Source organism: Vicia villosa, linkage group LG3, assembly GCF_029867415.1.
Source record: "Vicia villosa cultivar HV-30 ecotype Madison, WI linkage group LG3, Vvil1.0, whole genome shotgun sequence".
Taxonomy (NCBI): domain Eukaryota; kingdom Viridiplantae; phylum Streptophyta; class Magnoliopsida; order Fabales; family Fabaceae; genus Vicia; species Vicia villosa.
In genome coordinates, this window is record NC_081182.1 from 87655949 (window position 1) to 87674695 (window position 18747).

General features: G+C 33.1%; 2 protein-coding genes and 1 non-coding gene across 3 annotated transcripts; all 3 read right to left on the reverse strand.

The window, feature by feature from the left end:
- Nucleotides 1-5764: 5764 nt before the first annotated feature.
- On the reverse strand, nt 5765-5846 carry TRNAS-CGA (transfer RNA serine (anticodon CGA)). The gene has a single exon. It is a non-coding gene; the product is annotated as a tRNA-Ser (tRNA).
- Nucleotides 5847-6700: 854 nt separating this feature from the next.
- Nucleotides 6701-9819, reverse strand: LOC131656276 (gamma-interferon-responsive lysosomal thiol protein-like). Its single transcript, XM_058926021.1, has 5 exons — nt 9538-9819; nt 9371-9436; nt 7632-7772; nt 7261-7353; nt 6701-7161 (listed from the first exon to the last, which is right to left on the reverse strand). Exons 1-5 carry the CDS (start codon nt 9781-9783, stop codon nt 6946-6948), a joined length of 762 nt encoding a protein of 253 aa, XP_058782004.1. The 5' UTR covers nt 9784-9819; the 3' UTR covers nt 6701-6945.
- Nucleotides 9820-15226: 5407 nt separating this feature from the next.
- LOC131656278 (gamma-interferon-responsive lysosomal thiol protein-like) lies at nt 15227-17669 on the reverse strand. Its single transcript, XM_058926022.1, has 5 exons — nt 17386-17669; nt 17212-17277; nt 16533-16673; nt 15805-15897; nt 15227-15585 (listed from the first exon to the last, which is right to left on the reverse strand). Exons 1-5 carry the CDS (start codon nt 17638-17640, stop codon nt 15376-15378), a joined length of 765 nt encoding a protein of 254 aa, XP_058782005.1. The 5' UTR covers nt 17641-17669; the 3' UTR covers nt 15227-15375.
- Between the last annotated feature and the right edge of the window lie 1078 nt (nt 17670-18747).

Consider the following 18747-nt stretch of genomic DNA (forward strand, 5'->3'; position numbering starts at 1 on the left):
GCACCAAGCTGTTTGACTCTGATGATATTCAAACGTTGTATACACAAACATCAGATCAGAAGCAAGTACAAGATGGCAGGCTACGCTGACTGACAAAAGGAACGTTAGAAGCTATTAAAGGCAACGTTAGTAGACACAGCGTAAACAAGGCTCGAGGTAGTTGACAAAAGAGTGAAACATTAAATGCAATGCTGTACGGAATACGCAAAGCATTAAATGCTCCCAACGGTCATCTTCTCAAGTGCCTATAAATATGAAGTTCTGATGAGAAGCAAGGCAACCGAATCTGCTGATAATTAACTTGCTGAAACGCTGTTCAAATCAAAGCTCTCAGACTTCATCTTCATCAAAGCTCACTACATTGCCGTTGTAATATATTAGTGAGATTAAGCTTAAACTTTAAGAGAAATATCACTGTTGTGATTATAGCTTTTCAGAAGCATTGTAATACTCTTAGAATTTGATTACATTAATTTGTAAGTAACTAGAGTGATCAAGTGTGATCAGGATACTCTAGGAAGTCTTAGCTTGTGTCTAAGCAGTTGTAACTAGAGTGATCACGTGGTGGTCAGGATACTCTAGAAAGTCTTAGCTTGTGTCTAAGCAATTGTTCCTGGAGTGATCAGGTTGTAATCAGGATACTCTAGAAGACTTAGTCGCGGACTAAGTGGAAAACCATTGTAATTTGTTGAGATTAGTGGATTAAATCCTCAGGTGAGGTAAATCACTCCAAGGGGGTGGACTGGAGTAGTTTAGTTAACAACGAACCAGGATAAAAATAACTGTGCAATTTGTTTTTATCGTTCAAGTTTTTAGACTACACTAATTCAAACCCCCCCCCCCCTTTCTAAGTGTTTTTCTATCCTTCATGTTCTAGTATGTGGATGTCAAAATGCTAAGGTTATTAGTGTTTCAAATTGGGCCTGTTTATAATGTCCAATTGTTTAAGTTATCATGTACCCTAAGTTAGCATGTACCCTAAGTTAGCTTGTAATGGATATTTGTGAAAAAACCCATTAGCTTAGTATGTTAGGTTTATTATAAATAGCATACCAGTCTCTCATCATTGCATGCTACAAATTCTAATTTTGGGTGAGAGGGTTATTTATTATTCTTGTAACACTTGTAACCTTTATTGAAAGAAAAAGTAAAGAATAACAGTTATAACCAATCATTGCCTTTCAAAGGTTTCCCTTGAGAATAGCCAAAATCCTATGTTATACATTTAAACCCTTGCGCTCCCTTGATGTTGTAAGTTCTAAGATTGTCACACTAAAATAACATAAAAGACACATATTTATAATAGTCAAAATCAAACAAATCCATAACAAATCCCAAAACATATCTCCTTAATTGTTAGAATAAAAGATATTATTATATTTTTATAATATCTCGCAAATATTATAAATATCTTATAATATCTGTTAGACTATTATAAACTTATATCTTATAATATCTTTTAGAATATTATAAATATATATCTTATAATATCTTTTAAAATATTATAGATGTCTTATAATATCTTTTTATATTAATTTATATGATTTCCTAATTAATATAAAATATTCTAACATTAATGAATGGATCAATGAACCGAACCGAACTCGATCCCCGTAAATCGCTAGGACCATACTATTTTTTGAATTTTTGATTTTTGGATATCTCAAAAACATGTTTTCTTTCTCTTCATCAACAAAGGTTTTAAGGCATACTTCAAGAATCTCCACCTTGACTTTAAACCATGTTGATACCAATTTAACCATCAACAACATTGTTGCTCTCTACCATGTTGAAACTCTAATCAATAACCTTGATCAAATTCAAATAACCCTTAAATCTTGATCTTGCCACTTGCATCCACTTGTTTTCAATTATAGTTTTCTTCATATATAATTTAATAAGCCTACAAGTATGACTTTTCAACCACCCTTGACTCCACCTGTTTTCAAATGCCTCCCTGAAGGTTTTTCTTCTTTTATTTTGCAGTCCTTCAGCCACATTAAGAACATAATATCCAAGATTATCATAATCGTCCCTTTGAGATGCTACAATAACCCTCTTTACCTTATCATGAATCAAATGATAATCAGAGATCTCTGTAACCGTTCCCTGACTACTACTAGTATCTATAGTAGGAAACTCCACCTCAAACTGAGTTTTCTCTGTTATAGTTTCTATCAGGTTTCTCCATTGATTTTTACTATTCTCCCTCTGAAGAATTTTTCTACCAACCAAGAAGTTATTTTAACCTCATCTCTTCCCCAAAAACTCAATAACAACTTAGCGGTAACTTGCATTTCTATCCCTTGATTTCTGCAAAATTCATTATACTCCTTTGAAACTTTCTCAAGGCATTCATAACGCCTTAAACTCAAATCCCATAGTTCTTCATTGTCATAAAAGCATCCACTAGTCAGCAATGAATGAATAACAATATTTGAACCTTCTAAAATATATAAACCACATATTTTAGACCTTTAGAAATAATCAATTCATCACGCGAAATCTTCAACACTCCATGTTCAACTCTATTACAATAGCCTAGATCATCAAACATACTTATAGATAACAAATTTCGCTTGAGTTATGGAATATACCTCACATTATGAATAAGAATTTCACAATCATCAAACATTTTAAATGTGACTGTACCAATAGCACGAACCTTGCATGCTTTATTATCACCAAGGCGGATTACTCCACCTTCCACCATCTTTAAAGTTTCAAAGTATTTTATTCTGGACATATGTGATAAGAGAAATCTGAGTCAATGACCCAACTATCTTCAGTTTCCAAACTCGACCCTACCAGTGCATCAGCATCCTCATAACTTTCCTCACCCAAGGCAACTGCAGCTTGAACAGAATCTTCATTGACATTTCTCACAGGACAATCCCTTTTAAAGTGACTGATTTTCTAACAATTAAAACATTTTACCCTTGACTTGTCAGACCTCTTTGATTTGGACATCCCTTTACGCTCACCTCCTCCTCTTGACACATTTAAGCCTTCACCACTATCTTCAATCTTCAAATCTTTCGACTTTGAAAATTCTTTGAATTTCACCGTCATCTGGACTTCATCCAAAGTAATAGTATCTTCCTTACTATCTCCAGTTTCCAAACTCGACCCTACTAGTGCATCAGCATCCTCATAACTTTCCTCACCCAAGGCTAGAACAGAATCTTCATTGACATTTCTCACAGGACAATCCCTTTTAAAGTGACCGATTTTCTAACAATTAAAACATTTTACCCTTGACTTGTCAGACCTCTTTGATTTGGACATCCCTTTATGCTCACCTCCTCCTCTTGACACATTTAAGCCTTCACCACTATCTTCAATCTTCAAATCTTTCGACTTTGAAAATTCTTTGAATTTCACCGTCATCTGGACTTCATCCAAAGTAATAGTACCTTCGTTACCATAATAAAGGCATCCTTAAAGTTCTTAAAGGATCTGGATAATGAACTCAACAGGAGCAAAGCCTTGTCCTCATCATTAATCTTCACTTCAATATTCTCAAGATCATCGATAATCTTGTGAAATTCTGTAAGCTGCTCAACTATGGATTTGTTCTCCACCATTCGAGATAAATAGAGTTGTTGTTTCAGATACAACCTGTGAGCCAAAGAGTTTGTCATCTACAATGATTCAAGTTTTTGCCACATAGCAATAGCAGTTTGCTCCCTGGCGACTTCTCTTAGAACTTTATCCCTAAGTCACAAGATAATGGCACTCCTGGTCTTATCCAACATATCGGTCTTTTGTACCTGTGTAAGCTCTGCAGGCATCAATGCTTCACTCTTCAAAGCATTGATACACTTCTCTTGAATTAAAATTGGATGCATCTTAATTTTCCACAACTCGAAGTCAGTGTTATCGGGAAATTTCTCGATCTCCCATCTAACCATGGTGCTCACTTGCAAACAATACCTCTTTGTTCCATGCTCACTGTGCCTCTTATTGTGAATCTTGTTGTAAATTACGACAAAATCAATATCAATTTGTGAGGTATAGAATAGTAGCAACAAAAATAAATGGTCTACAGCAATAATAATTCGTACACAGATAATATAACAGAATAAGGCGGGAAAAAAGTTGAAGGTTTGTTTGTCCAGTACGATCAAACAATCTACTCTGGGGGAGAGAACAACTCTCCAATTCACTAAACCCATAAAGTTGCTACAAAATAGCCTTTGGCTAAAATAGCTATTGTCTTCATGTTCCCAAGAACAACCGTGAAGGCGTCCAAAAATTAACCCTATTTTTTACCCAAGTGTTTCCCATCCTCTCCAACCTTCAATATATGAATAACCCAAACTCAAAGTGTAAACAAGTGTTTCCCAATTCCCCAATTCCCTTAGATAACTCCAAAGGTTTCCCAAAAATCCTTGTCCTTCTAAGGTTTCCCTTCCCAAAAATCCTTGTCTTTCTAAGGTTTCCCTTGAGAATAGCCAAAATCTTATGCTATGCCTTTAAACCCTTGCTCTTCCTTGTTGCTGCAAGCTCTAAGATTGTCACACTTAAATAACAGAAGAGATACATATTTATAATAGCTAAAGTCCAACAAATCCATAACAAATCCCAAAACATATCTCCTTAATTGTTAGAATAAAAGATGTTAGTATAATTTTATAATATCTCTCAAATATTATAAATATCTTATAATATTTTATAATATCTCTTAGACTATTATTAATATATCTTTTAGAATAATATAAATATATATCTTACAATATCTTTTAAAATATTATAAATATTTTATAATATTTTTTATATTAATTTATATAATTTTTAAATTAATATAAAATATTCTAACATTAAAGAATGGGTCAATAAACCGAACTGATTGAATTTGATACCCGTAAATCGCTTAGATCAGATTATTTTTTGACTTTTTGATTTCTAAGAATCTCAAAAACATATTTTCTTTCTCTTCATCAACAAAGAATTTAAGTATAAATAACGATCATTAACAATATAAATTAATGTGAAAAATATGCACAAATTAATTTCAATTGCTCTCTTTCTCTTCTTTGATTTCGATTTCCACCCAATCCTTTCATAGGAATTTTAAAATAGTGATCGATTCTTTAAAATACACAATAGCAATCAAATTAATTTCTTTATCAAAATAATTTTTTAAGTTCAATTAAATTGTTATGAAATACATGCATTACTATTTTTCTTTAAAATAAAATTGTATATTCATTAAAACTCAAGTTTTGTGAATATTATACATTCATGATTATCAAAATTCAAATTTTAAATTCTAACAAACAATACTTGTTTTTGGTTGTAAATCTCAAACTTAACATTATTTATAACTTAACATTACTTAAAATTTATTTAAACTTTTTTTTGCTGCATACCATTTTTCAAAACTTTTACAAATTAATTTTAAATTAAGCAAATCTTGTTTATTTAAAATGACTCGATGTAAGGGATGAGAAATAATATTTAGGATTCAGTCAAGACAATATCGATATTGAAGAAAATTTAGAAATGTTTGAAAGTGAGACGGTGAGGCCTATATGTTTAGTTATAAGTAAAATATAAAATGATTTGTCTTTTCTCAACTAATTTTATAATCCGAATAAATTGAAAGTTTTTGAAAAATATTAGTTATAAACTAACTGAATATGATATTGGAGCCCGTTAGATATTGGGCCAATCTTTAAGATAATAAGAGGGTTCGGATATCAACATCACGAGAAAATAAAAGTTAAAAGAGAAAAAAATAAAACAAAAATTGTTAAATCGTCAACTGCAGGATTCGAACCTGCGCAGGCATAGCCCAACAGATTTCGAGTCTGTCTCCTTAACCACTCGGACAAATTGACGTTTCGATGTTATTCATGCCCGGAATATCAATTTATACTATAAGTACTTTATCCTCCTTTAATAAACGAATATATTGCAATACCACAATCGAAATTATTTACCGTGTGTGTAAAAGATTGCATAGGAATGATATATATAAAAAATAAGTTATACTATATTTAAATAGTATAGTCACTCTTTTACCTTAAATGAATTATTTTAGATGACTTTTCTTTCTTATTTCTTTTAAAGACATGGGGTGATTTATGAAATTTTATTGAAGTTTTATATTGTTTAAGTTTTTTGACTCTGAGATGTATAAATGTGTTCAAACACTCATTTAACATAATATCAAAGTTGGATTAAAAATTATAATGTAGGAATTAAACTAAAACTCATACAAAATATGAAGGTGAAAGTTGAATTTGTATTGGAGTCTCATGTTATTTAAATTTTTGGAAATTTTTCAGGAAATTTTCAACTTGTGTTATAGTTTCACTGTTTAAGTTTTCATTTTTGAATGTTTAAGTTTTTGGAAATTTTCGAATTGTTAGATGTGTAAATACAGTTGAAAACCATCATAACTTATCCAATCACATTTAACACTTCCATTATTTAAAATCTTTATTTTACATTTTCAAAAACTATCAATTTAATCACTTCCAAGTTCATATTTATTTCTTCAATAAAAAGTTTCATATTTATACATTAAACTAGACTTTAATATTCCTAAAATTGACATAATATTATTAATTATGTTTTCTACTAATTCATTAGCCCCATATTATTTGGATGGTGTAAGCTTAATGAAGCATTTGTTCACTTAATTCCTCAAAGAAATGGTTTCTTTCTTGTCAAGCAACAGCAGCTGAAATTCTTAGTAAGTATCTAAATTTGTATTCCTTCTTTATGAAACAACTCAATGTTTTTTACTTTAGCCACCCTTTCTTTTGTTTCTTTCATATCCAAATTATAGAATTACACTTACAAACATAAATTATACACAGCAGTGTTTAACTGAGAAAGTACTACTAACTCATTACAAGTTGCAGTTTTTCAGGAATTATTACAAGACAATAGAAACAAACAGATTCTAAGTCACACATAGCATTGACGCATTTACATTGCCACTAGAAAGTTCATCTGATTCGTCCATGAGGCAATGGTCGACTTTATTTTATTCCACGTTGACATCACTCTTTCCATATCGCAAAATGAATGTTTACCCTTTGCTTCCACCCAAACAGTACTAAGATATGATGCTTTGGTGCAAATTTTGGGTGCATCAGTGCCTTGATAAGCTTTGCAGATATAACTTATGAAGTTTTCAAAATCCTGCAACAAATGAAAGCTGTGAATTCATGTGTTTTCCACGACATTGCGTTGTGAAAATATCAAGCACAGAAATAAGGCGTATGTTAGACTCAGACTAACCTCGTAGAGTGGTTTTCCATCCACAACCACCCATGGAACGTACTCGTGAGGAGGCTGTAGAGCATTTGTTTCATTTGCTAACTTTAGGTCCAACTGCATGAAAATCGTAATAGCTATTTGTGAGATTAAAAAGTTCGGCCAAACAATGGTTTATAGACTCAAAATTGACATTTTCGAGATTATCATAGTGATATAGATTCATGTTAAGAAGCAATAAATTGGCAGATCTATATTATCTTTTTGTACTAGTTGCAAACACTTATCACCAATGCTACACTGCTTTAGAATTCTTTCGGAAATTAAAACCAGAGAAAATTCTCTTATTATACATTATTCTTCTTGGTTCCAGACCCAGTTTCAATTATACTAACCTCGTTTCCGCGTTCACTACGATAACAATCATTGACAGTTGATGAATCCAGACCCAGTTTCTCATAACAAGATTCCCATTCTTTGCGCTTACCCTTAAGCGCAAGATCCTCAATACAATAGATGAAAGAGAAATGCTTGTTCTGCAAAAAGGCCAGAATCATATAAATAAAACACTAATAACAAAGAAAGACATTATAATGAACCAAAAGAAAGATCAGATTAAGAAATCTCTGCAACATTAAAATAACCAGAAAAGGTATTTAAAAGTACTCTTAAACAATTAACTATACATTAGTTTGCATGCAAGAGAAAACATACATAAAGTGACAAAGAACATATTCTAAAATCATTTCCAATATTTATCTGGCCGTGAATACACAATAACCTACTAAAAAAACCTAATTACGCTCTTAAAATAGCTTATCATATAAGTGCTTATGTGGCCGCTTTTTCTATAACAAAAGATAAAATAAATAAAGTCAATCAGTTTTTTATGAGCTATAATATGTTCTCATATGTTCTCCAAATAATAGTCTCACAAGTCCTTGTCACAATAGATAAATTCAAATAAGTTAACCCAAACAAGTCATAAGTTTATAGTTAAATATGTTTGGATTTCATCCCAAAAGCTATCTCAAAGAGCATATTTATATATTCAATAGCCTAAGTAATGTGGAACTCCAAACAAATATGTTTGGTTTAGTTTTTGGAAGAGGCAAAAGCAATTATAGGTGTAGAATTGATTTTAAGGTGTTTGGTTCTTTTAAAATAAAATTAGTATGTGTTTAGTTTGGCGGTAGACATAATTGATTTTGACATAATTGAGTTTGGTAGAATTTATTTTAACGAAATTAAGTTTAGCAAAATTGATTTATGTAAAAGTGAGATGAACAACAAATTTCACTGTAAAAATCAAGTTTAAATTCAAAAGCTACAAATTCCAGCTTTAATCAATTCTAAAGATAGAATCAATTCCACTTTAGAACCAAACACCTCAAAACCACTTTAGAATCAATTCTACACTTTTAGAATTGTTTTTGCCTCTTCCAAAAACCAAACCAAACATGTTATTAATTTTGTATCTAAAATTGATTCTACTTAAAGCTAAAATTTATAGGTTTTGAATTTAAACGCGATTTTTACATTGAGATTTATTGATCATCTCAATTTTGCATAAAGTTATCAAAACATAAACCACCTTACATTCAACTCACTTCTAACCAGAATCAATTTATCAAAATCAATTCATTTAAAATCAATTTTTTCACCGCAGAACCAAATATAACTCAAATACGGGTGTGTTTGGATTGGCGGTGAACAGAATTGATTCTAGTAGAATTGAGTTTAGTAGAATTGAGTTTAGCAGAATTGAGTTTAGCAGAATTGATTTATGTTTGGATATATTTTTATAAAAGTGAGTTGAATAATAAATTACAGTGTAAAAATCATCCAGAATCAATTCTGGAGGCAGAAGCTACAAATTCTAGCTTCAAGTAGAATCAATTCTGGAGACAAAATCAATTCTACTTTTGTCAAACCAAACATCTTAAAATTATCCAGAATTGATTCTACACCTCTAGAATTGCTTTTGGCATTTTCAAAAGCCAAACCAAACATGCACCTTCAACACAAATAATTGAGAAAACAATACAAAAAGAAACATGCATGTTAATTTGCACTTAATTTATTCCATAGTTTTCTGCAATAACAAAAGAGGCAAAAAGCAATTGTTTGTTACCAATTGAGGCCAGATATCAATAGCACACGCTTCAACCGTATTCAGCAAACACTCATTTGGACCATGCTGCAATTTTCCATCAATCAACAAGTCAAAATCAAACAATTAACCGATAATTAAATCAAATATATATAGAAAATTGGAGAAGATAGTAGATGGAAAATTACCTGGCAATCAAAGGTTTTGTCACCTTTAAGTCTAGCATTACCCCAAGGAACGAGTTTAAGATCAACGATGGAGAGAAGATCGTGATGGAAGATTTGGGGAAGATAATTGACGATGAAATCGGCGCTGAAAGGGCACAAACTTTCGTAGTATAATTCAAGAGAAACCTTGTTGTTGTGAGATTGTGAAGGAGAAAAGAAGGAAAGGAATAAGATGAGAGAAAGAGAAAAGGTGTTGGAAGAAAGCATGGTTGCTGAATCTCAAAGGAAGTAAAGTAAGTAGTTGAGTTGGATTTAAGAACAATAAAGAAATGAAAGTATGATTTGCATGCGAGGTAGGACCCAGCATTAAACACCTGGACTAGATTTTTTCTTGTTTTGTCGTGTTTATGAGGTGTGAACCACACGAGATACCGTTAGAACAAGTTAATATATTTTATTTTTAGTTTTTATGATATTTTTGCTCAACAGTCCTTTTGGTTCATAAATAAATTTATAAGAGAATGAAAATGATATTTGAATACCTGAGAAATGATGCGCCTATCTTTTTACATACTAGGAACGATTCTTAAAAGAAATCGTGGAATGAGGCGTGAATTGCAGTCAACCATTAGATTACATCTAGATGATCAGCAAAATTCCAACAGGCAGAATTACTTGTTTCATGGAAAATAGAGATCTACATGTTCTGTGCGTTTTATTACTTTTGCTTTACCATTGGGCCTTTTGTCTTGGCCATGTGGCGAGTCTGGCGACCATGAACTGTTGCCTTCTAAGTCCTTTTCTCTACTTTGTAGGAGGATGATTTGTCATACGTGCTCTACCATCATCAAAGCTTGCTTGACTAGAGATCATCAAAGATTTCACTAAACGCTGCTTGACATTAGGTTTTGTCTTGAGATCGGTTTTGACATTTTGATCTCACAAACAAAACATTTTGATCTTGATAGCTGATGAAGACATCACATCATAGTGTTGCGGGGGTAGATTGGGGCGTCGATGAAAGGGTCTTTATGACACAATCAATAATTTAATTCATCAACATCAAAACCATCGTGGTTATCTCTCCGTTGCAGACAAATGTATTTGTAAGCACATAGATCTACATCCAAGACTCGAAACATCAAGACTAATCATGTTAGGTCTGATTTCTTTAAGGTAAACCTCTAGATTCTTTGAGACATATTATGATAGCGTGAAGCATTTCAAGGATCGCTAATTTCTGGTTACTCTCTTTAATAAAGAAGCTCATCTAAAGATATGTAAAATAGAACTTGGGCCCTTATATATGTGTACAAATTTATTTTGCAAGTTTTTGAGTCAGAATCATTTCTTGACAGGGAATAAGTCTTATGTTTACATAGAGGATGACCTATGCCAAAAAGAGCTATACTTGAAGAAGCAGTTGGTGGCCTTTTACAAGGAGCTTGATTATGTCGACGATATCACTCATCCTCTTGCAGCATCAATGAAACATATGAAAAAGGTTCATTAAGACCTGATGGTTGGGGATGTTAGAACTGAGAGGAAACCTATATCTGGTAAATGATATAGAAATCGTACTCCTCTTCACTTTGCTTGAATAATTCCTTTTTTGAAGTCTCCTTTATTAGTTATGTAGATATGATGAAGAGTGAGAAAACAATGGACAGATGAAAAAGGATTTTTCATATACCTATCCCCTGAGGGCATTTCAAATACTCTGTCTACTGAGGGAGCTTCTACTTCTAAAAATTGTATCAGACCGGTTGGTCGTTCCCCAACACAAGTGGAAGTCGCTTGGGCCGTGATGGGTTGTGCTCTAAACTCGTTGCAGCCTAAGGGTAGGGAAATTATGGTTCCCAACTGTGAACTTCAAGGATATTGGTTAGAAAGGTCGTTTATTAAGCGTCCCCAACTAAGGTTCGTTTTGGAGCATGTATCGCCTCCAATTAGGTTGCCTCACATGCTGCTGGCTTGCTTAGCCCAAGGACGTTTAGGGAGTTTCAATTTCTATCTCCGACGAAGATTATTCTTATTTCTCAAAAAAGTCTAAATAAACTTGCATGGGGGAGTTATCGGATTTGGCATATCACACTTTTCTGGCATCTATCGTCTTGGCCTTTTGTAACGCCCTAGATTGCTTTCGGGATGATCGACTAACCCCACAAACCAACACGGGTCCTTTCAGCATGCTTTGACCTCACTCGCACGCTTTCCGGGAAACTTCCCAGAAGGTCACCCATCCTTAAATTGCTCCAAGTCAAGCACGCTTAACTGTGGAGTTCTTATGGAATGGGCTACCGAAAAGAAGATGCATCTTGTTGGTATAGGTAGTACCCATCAATTCTTATAAGCTTTCCTTCAACCATGCAGTCCCATACCTGCACAGCATCAGGATCTCTCTCATTCCGATGTGGCGACCACTCCTTGCCATATTCGGCCTCGAGTGTTCCATGCGGTGTAACCACCCCTCGCCTTCTTCGGCCTCGGGTGTTACACCTTTGTAGTTGTCAGGCAAGGGGAGTCTTCCTTCCCAACCGTCTTTAGAAGAAGAAGGAGATGCTCAAAGGGAAATTCAATGTCCTTACCGTTTGTTAGGCAAGTGATTTCAAACACAACAGGGGATGTTCTGGTATTCAAAATTCGTGATTAAATTTAAAGTTTTGTTACTTAAAAAATGAATTGTGTTAGTATTTTTTTTAAAATCTGAGTAAAACGAATAGCGGAAAATAAAAATGGTAACTTAAATAGAAAAAAATTAAGAGATAAGGTTTTACAAAGATGGCACCAGTGATTTATCCATGTTCGACCCAACATTGGCCTACTCTTGTCCCCAAGAGATCTTCTTGAGATTTTGACTATAAACTTTATCTTTTACAGGTTATGCCCATGAACCTTCGATACAAATAGATCTAGAGATTTTACAATGGCTTATCCCCAACCAAAAAGAAAGCTTTTACCTAGGTTGAGCTAAAGAATCGATTATATGACCTACATAATCAATAATTTGAGCCCACTTTGGAAAGCTTTGATAAAGATCCATTAGCAATCATTAGGACATTGTCATAATATATTATATAATCGATTTTTATTCTTTCAATAGATTGGCTATAGGACCCAATTGATTAGATAGTTCAAAAAAGCTTTAAATGAAACTGATAGTTTCCTTATCAACTGGATAAGGTTTGCAAACATTTTTTAGGTGTTTTGTTAGTTAAGAAAGATGTTTAAAAAGTCTTTTAAGTCCTTGTGTGAGAGTTATCTTAGTATCTTAGGAGTTATTATCCTACTTTCACAAGGCTTTGGTCACTCTGACAGACACGATCAAACGGGCTTTCACACTTCCTCTATTTCACAACTTCGAGGCTTTCAAGATTATTTGTCAGATACATCGATCACATAGTCTCTTACTTGATGAGGCTTGAGATGTCTTCAAGTTCGGTCACCATCATCAAAGAGCTGGAAAATCATTACCACTGAGTTTAGTAATCATTGGTGTTATCATCATCAAAACTTTAGGAAGGTTCTCAGCAGGATCATCAATTGCATACATGTAAGCACATAAATCCACATTGTAAGGGAAAATAGTTGTTTAGAACATATTCAGGCATAAAATTCCCCATTTGCGTGTATATAGGTTATTGTGGAACCTATCGGATATTTCAACACTTTGATTGAGAAGGTGAAGCCATTTGCTCAAGAAGTGATTGGGATATGCAAAATTATTAGAAGAGAGTTACTCTATTACTCGGGATTCTTTCAAGAGTGCCTTAAGCAGGTGGATCCTTTTTATCCCATTGGGTCGATCTCTCGAGACTAATTTCGTCTTAACCATGCAATTGAATACGATAAAGTGGTTTCCTTGGTGGATTATCTAGATAGTTTTTTTAATTGACCATTATGCTGGTACCCAACATGTGGCTTTATTGTTCCTGTCTTGCAATGTATATTTCAATTTTATTACTTACCATTGTTTTTACCTACTTAAGCGATATTGCTTTTGGTCCCGAGTTCGTTCCTCTAGGACACCTTGTCCTCTAAGATCATGCTTGAAGTTTTATTTGAAATATATAGGGACCATGCCCAACCAAGGGTCGATACACTTCTCTGCCCCAAGGTGAAAACATGATTTATGCTCGACATATTATGAACTCTCCGCTGCCTCTAGAGTGGTTAGCTACCAAGAGAGGGGTGATTCTGTATTTGCCACTTTGTGGCCCGCTTTCTTTGTGTGTGTGTGTGTGTTGGCACTGTCGATAATCCTTCTGGGAGGTCAGTCTTTCCGGTGTTGGACGAGAGGATATGCAACTTTTTTGACGACTGCACGGTTCCGTTCTATGAGTGTTTGTTCACAAGAATAGGATTCTGACTGTCTTTTTCTGAATTTTAGGTAGCAGTCCTAAAACATTTAAAAGTTGTTCCTTCCTAGATTCATCCGAGATCTTTGATGTATATACGGGAATTTCAATTGTGTCGACACATATTTCCTTGGATAACTTCCGTAATCAGGGACTCATTTACTTTTATTCGGTCCACCAGTGGTTCTACTCCTTTACTCAAGATTTGGGCTATTTTTTGTGACGGTTTTTATTGGTGAAGCCCATTACTTTCACGACTCTCTTTTTTTTTTCTTCTACGACACAAGAAACTTGATATTTTTACTCTTTTTTTCTTATCCACTCTCTTAGAAATAGTTTCATGTGATTAAAACTATTTTTGTGTTGAACGAGCGAAATACTAAAGTAAGAGTTATGAAATTATTGTTTCAATTAGATTGTGTTATAATTGTAACTCAAGAGTATCATTCTCTCGTAACATTGATGTTGCTTGCAAATAAGAAGATTTCGTAAGTTTGGTGTAAGAAGGTTTTGTATTAAACCCGAAATAAAAGCTTAAGTTGATAAATGAACTCTCAATGGGCAATCCTTAGAAACTAAAGTAGACTGTATGGTTTAAGGTCAAATTAGTATAAATTCTAGTGTGCACTTTCCTACCGGTTCGCTTTTACTTTCCTTTTTTATTTATTTTTTTACGTTTAAATCTCTGTTTCATCTCTCTTCTTAAAATTGATCAAGTAAAATCGATTATTTTTCATTGAAAAAATTTAAAAACCATTTTTCACAATTCATTCTTCCTCGTCCTCATGTCTTTGAATTCACTTGATAACAATGTACAGTGATGGTGAAGTAAAATTTGATTAGGCTAAAAAATTTGTTGCCAAAACTAACTATAGTCTATAGTTACTGATAATTTTTTTTATACAATATTTTTAATTTTTAATTATAGACAATATGAATTAGAGTCTGGCAATTTGATATATTTCAATCATACTATTAATTATTATATCTAAAATATTAAAAAAAATTATAATTGAAATTGAACCAATTTATTTTACGGACACATATCTCACAAGACCGGCACACTTGGTGTGGGTTTTTTTTTTTTTTTGGCAAGATGTGATGTGAAGGGGTTATACTATATCTCCCATAGATGTAGATGAATTAGGTATGTGAACCAAATAACATTGCACAATTAATAGCAAATTGTTGAATCTAACCATATAGCAAGCTTTGATTTGATGGTTGGGAACTTGGAAGATTTATGATTTAATTTCAACTCATTGTAGTTCTACAACACTACTAATTTTATTAGAATATTTTTTGACAAGTAATCTAATAGCTGAAAGTTCAACCTTTAAAGATATTAACAATTCTAAAGACAAAATCAAGTTTAATCTAAATATCAATTTTTGTAAAAGATGTAACCAAATGTATACATAAAGCTAAGAAAGAACTACTAACTGGTAACAAGTTCTTATTACAGAATGTTCTTATTCTAAGTCACACAGCATTGACATGTTTAAATTGCACCTGCAAGATTCATCCATGAGGCAACGGTTGACCTTATTTTATTCCATGTTGGCATTACTTTTTCCATAACACAAAATGAATGCTTTGCTTTTGCTTCCCCTTCTCCAACATTACTGATGTATGATGTTTGGGCGCAGCTTTTCGGTGCATCAGTGCCTTTATAAGCCTTACAGATATAACTTATGAAGTCCCTATAATCCTGCAGCAAGAGCAAAAGAAATTTGCAAATTCATGAGTTCCGGGACTTAAAACGTTCACACTTTATCATTTGCCTTGGACCTCCGTATGTGTTGGGCCGGCCCTGATTAGAGATATAAAATTTCTGTGTTGGACCGGCCTGGCCCTGATTAGAGGTATAACATTTTGAAAATTTAAAACCAGGTATAAGTTAAGCTGGAAACTGAATTGCGAGACTTACATCATAGAGAGGTTCTCCATCGACAACTACCCATGGAACGTAAGTGTGAGGAGGCTGTAGAGCATTTGTTTCATCTGCATGCTTTAGATGCAACTGCATAGATGATATTCGTTACGTGTGAGAGAGAAAATCGGCCAAACAATTGTATATAGACTCAAAAGCTTATCTGTCATATGACTCTGATCATCTCTATTTACCATCAAGATAGACTTTGTTATCATTTTTCGTAAATACTGAAAAGGACTTTTCAAGATTATCATGAAAAAAGAGTCGGGTTATCACACGGATTTGGAATTACGAGGAAAATCAAAACCAGAGGAAGTTCAGTTATGCAGGCTTTAGAATTGGATTAAATGCTACTTCATTAACTAGGCATGATTTGCAGTAGACAAAGCATCATAATGCTAGATAAAAGCATTGTCACTAGCAAAAGATTAACTGTCACAATTTTGCTTGAGATGGTAATTGTTCCTGAAAAAATTTCAATAGTGACATATAGACTTAACTTTGTTACTGTGTGTGGATAACATTTTGGCGAGAACGTGGTCTTTCAAGGACAAAAGCTAAGTGCGAGTTTGGAAATGATGTATATCACCGCTACCGCACGTTTAAACCTTCTCCAAGGTGACTTTTCAGAAGCTACAAAGGGTAGCTTTTATACAACGTGCGGTCACACCGTGAAAAACTGAAAATACCAAACATAGGCTAAATCAGAGAAAAAAACTAACCTCTTTTCCATGCTCACTGCGATAACAATCATTGACAGCTGATGAATCCAGACCCAGTTTCTCATAACAAGATTCCCACTCTGTGCGCCTACCCTGATGCGCCAGATTCTCAACACAATATATGAAAGGAAAATGCTTGTTCTGTAAAAAGGCAAGAACCTTATAAGTAATATACTCATAACAATGAAATACATGCAAAGCACTGATATAATGAACCAAAAGTAAGATCAGATAAAGATATCTATAACATTAAACAAAAGTAATACTATTTGTCATATTAATCCTCATCCTAATTATAAAAAGTTCCCTTCATTTCAGAAAGCAACATGCATGTTAATTTCCAGTAAGCTATAAAGAAAATTGCTTTTGAGAAAATTGATTAGATGAAATCAATTCGGGCTAAAAGTGAGTGAAAGTTAAAGTGATTCATCTGAAGATAAATTTTGCAAAAGTGAATTGAACATAAAATTTCACTGTAAAAATAATGTTTAGACTCAAAAACTATCAATCCTAGCTTCCTCGAAAGCATAATCAATTCTAGTCGAAAACAATCAAACATATTAAAATCAATTCGAACACGTTCAAAATCAATTATGATGCTCCAAACTGAAACTAAACATTCACTTAATTTATATTATAGTTTTCTCAAATATTTCCAAAGGGACAAACAAATTATTACCGGTTGAGGCCAGGTATCAATAGCACATCCTTCAACAGTGTCTAGCAAGCACTCATCTTCACCATGCTGCAATTTTCATCGATCATCAATCACCAAACTCAAACTAATCAATCAATTAACAAATTTCATGCATAACTATAATCTAGAGTATAATCAAACAAGATTAAAAATTACCTGGCAAACAATAGTAGAGTTATCTCTGAGTTTAGCATTACCCCAAGGAACAAGCTTAAGGTCAACAATGGATAAAAGGTCCTCCTGTTCGAAGATTTGAGGAAGATAATTAACGATGAAATTGGCGCAGTAAGGGCACAAACTTTCATAGTATAATTCAAGAGAAACCTTGTTGTGAGATTGTGAGGGAGAGAAGAAGGAAGAGAAAGATAGGAATAAGATGAGAGAAAGAGACAAAGTGTTAGGAGAAACCATGGTTGCTGAATCTCAAAGTAGTACTATGTTTATGTTTTTTATATTGGAGTATTGAATTTCTGTCTTGACTTGATCCATATTACGTGTCAAAGAATTTGGTCCATATTGAGGGTGGATACAATTTAATATTTTTTGGGATCTATTTGGTCCACATGATGTGAAACTAAAATTATTTTGTTAAAAAATGAAATTATACATTGAATAATATGCCCTTTTTATATTAAAATTAGTGTAATAAAGTTTCGTTCATGAGATATTTATTGGCTTTCAGATTTTTTTATAAAAGTTTTGTAATTTTGCAATAAGTTTTTTTTTATTTATCACCACCGATATAGTCCTATTCGAAGATCAGTTTTAGCATCAAGTGGATCCAACTCTTTTTCAATTATAGTTGCGGGGATCGAATTGTGGTGTTCCCTACCAAGTTCAGTGTCAACCACCCTAATAAGTTTTTAGTTATTATGTAATATTGTTCTATATAAGATAATAGAAATGTCAACATTTGGAGAATTTTGGATAAGAGCGACATATTTAAGGGTGTTTAAAACGGAACCAATTCAATAAAAAAATTGTAAATCAAATTAAATAGAAATTACAAAAAAATGGCATTTGGTTCGAATACGGTTGGATTATTTTTTTAACAAAATTGTGTGGTTCTGTTTGGTTTGCGGTTTGTATTTTACAAGTCGAACTAAATCAAACTAAGACGCATTAAATTACAACAAAAATTTCACTTATCTCACATCCAACCCAAAATTCAAACTTATTACATCTTAACTTTATAATTACAAACGATTTTCTCTTACTCGCACTTAGAGTTTCAGTTTCAACCTTCTCAAATCTCTCTTAGTAGTATCACACATATTTTTCATCTTCTTTGCCATGTATGTCGTGTCTCTTCAACTATAATATCTCCCCTCTTATGTTCTTTCTTTTTCATCTTCTCATATTGAATTAGAAGTTTTTGGCTAAATATGATGAGTGTTGTTGTTATTTGGCTAAATATGTATGACTCAATAAAAATCTTGTAAGAAATCAAACCAAATTAAAATGCATTGGTTTGGTATGGGTTGGTTCAGTTTTATATCTAAAAGCTAACCGAACTAA

Coding starts and splice junctions, on each gene's coding strand:
- LOC131656276 (XM_058926021.1), bottom strand. CDS start 9,783: ATGCTTTCTTCCAACACCTTTTCTCTTTCTCTCATCTTATTCCTTTCC. Junction 7,773..9,370: donor TTGATATCTGGCCTCAATTG/GTAACAAACAAT, acceptor GCCTTTTTGCAG/AACAAGCATTTCTCTTTCAT. Junction 7,162..7,260: donor ATGGAAAACCACTCTACGAG/GTTAGTCTGAGT, acceptor CATTTGTTGCAG/GATTTTGAAAACTTCATAAG.
- LOC131656278 (XM_058926022.1), bottom strand. CDS start 17,640: ATGGTTTCTCCTAACACTTTGTCTCTTTCTCTCATCTTATTCCTATCT. Junction 17,278..17,385: donor ACTCTACTATTGTTTGCCAG/GTAATTTTTAAT, acceptor TGAAAATTGCAG/CATGGTGAAGATGAGTGCTT. Junction 15,586..15,804: donor ATGGAGAACCTCTCTATGAT/GTAAGTCTCGCA, acceptor CTCTTGCTGCAG/GATTATAGGGACTTCATAAG.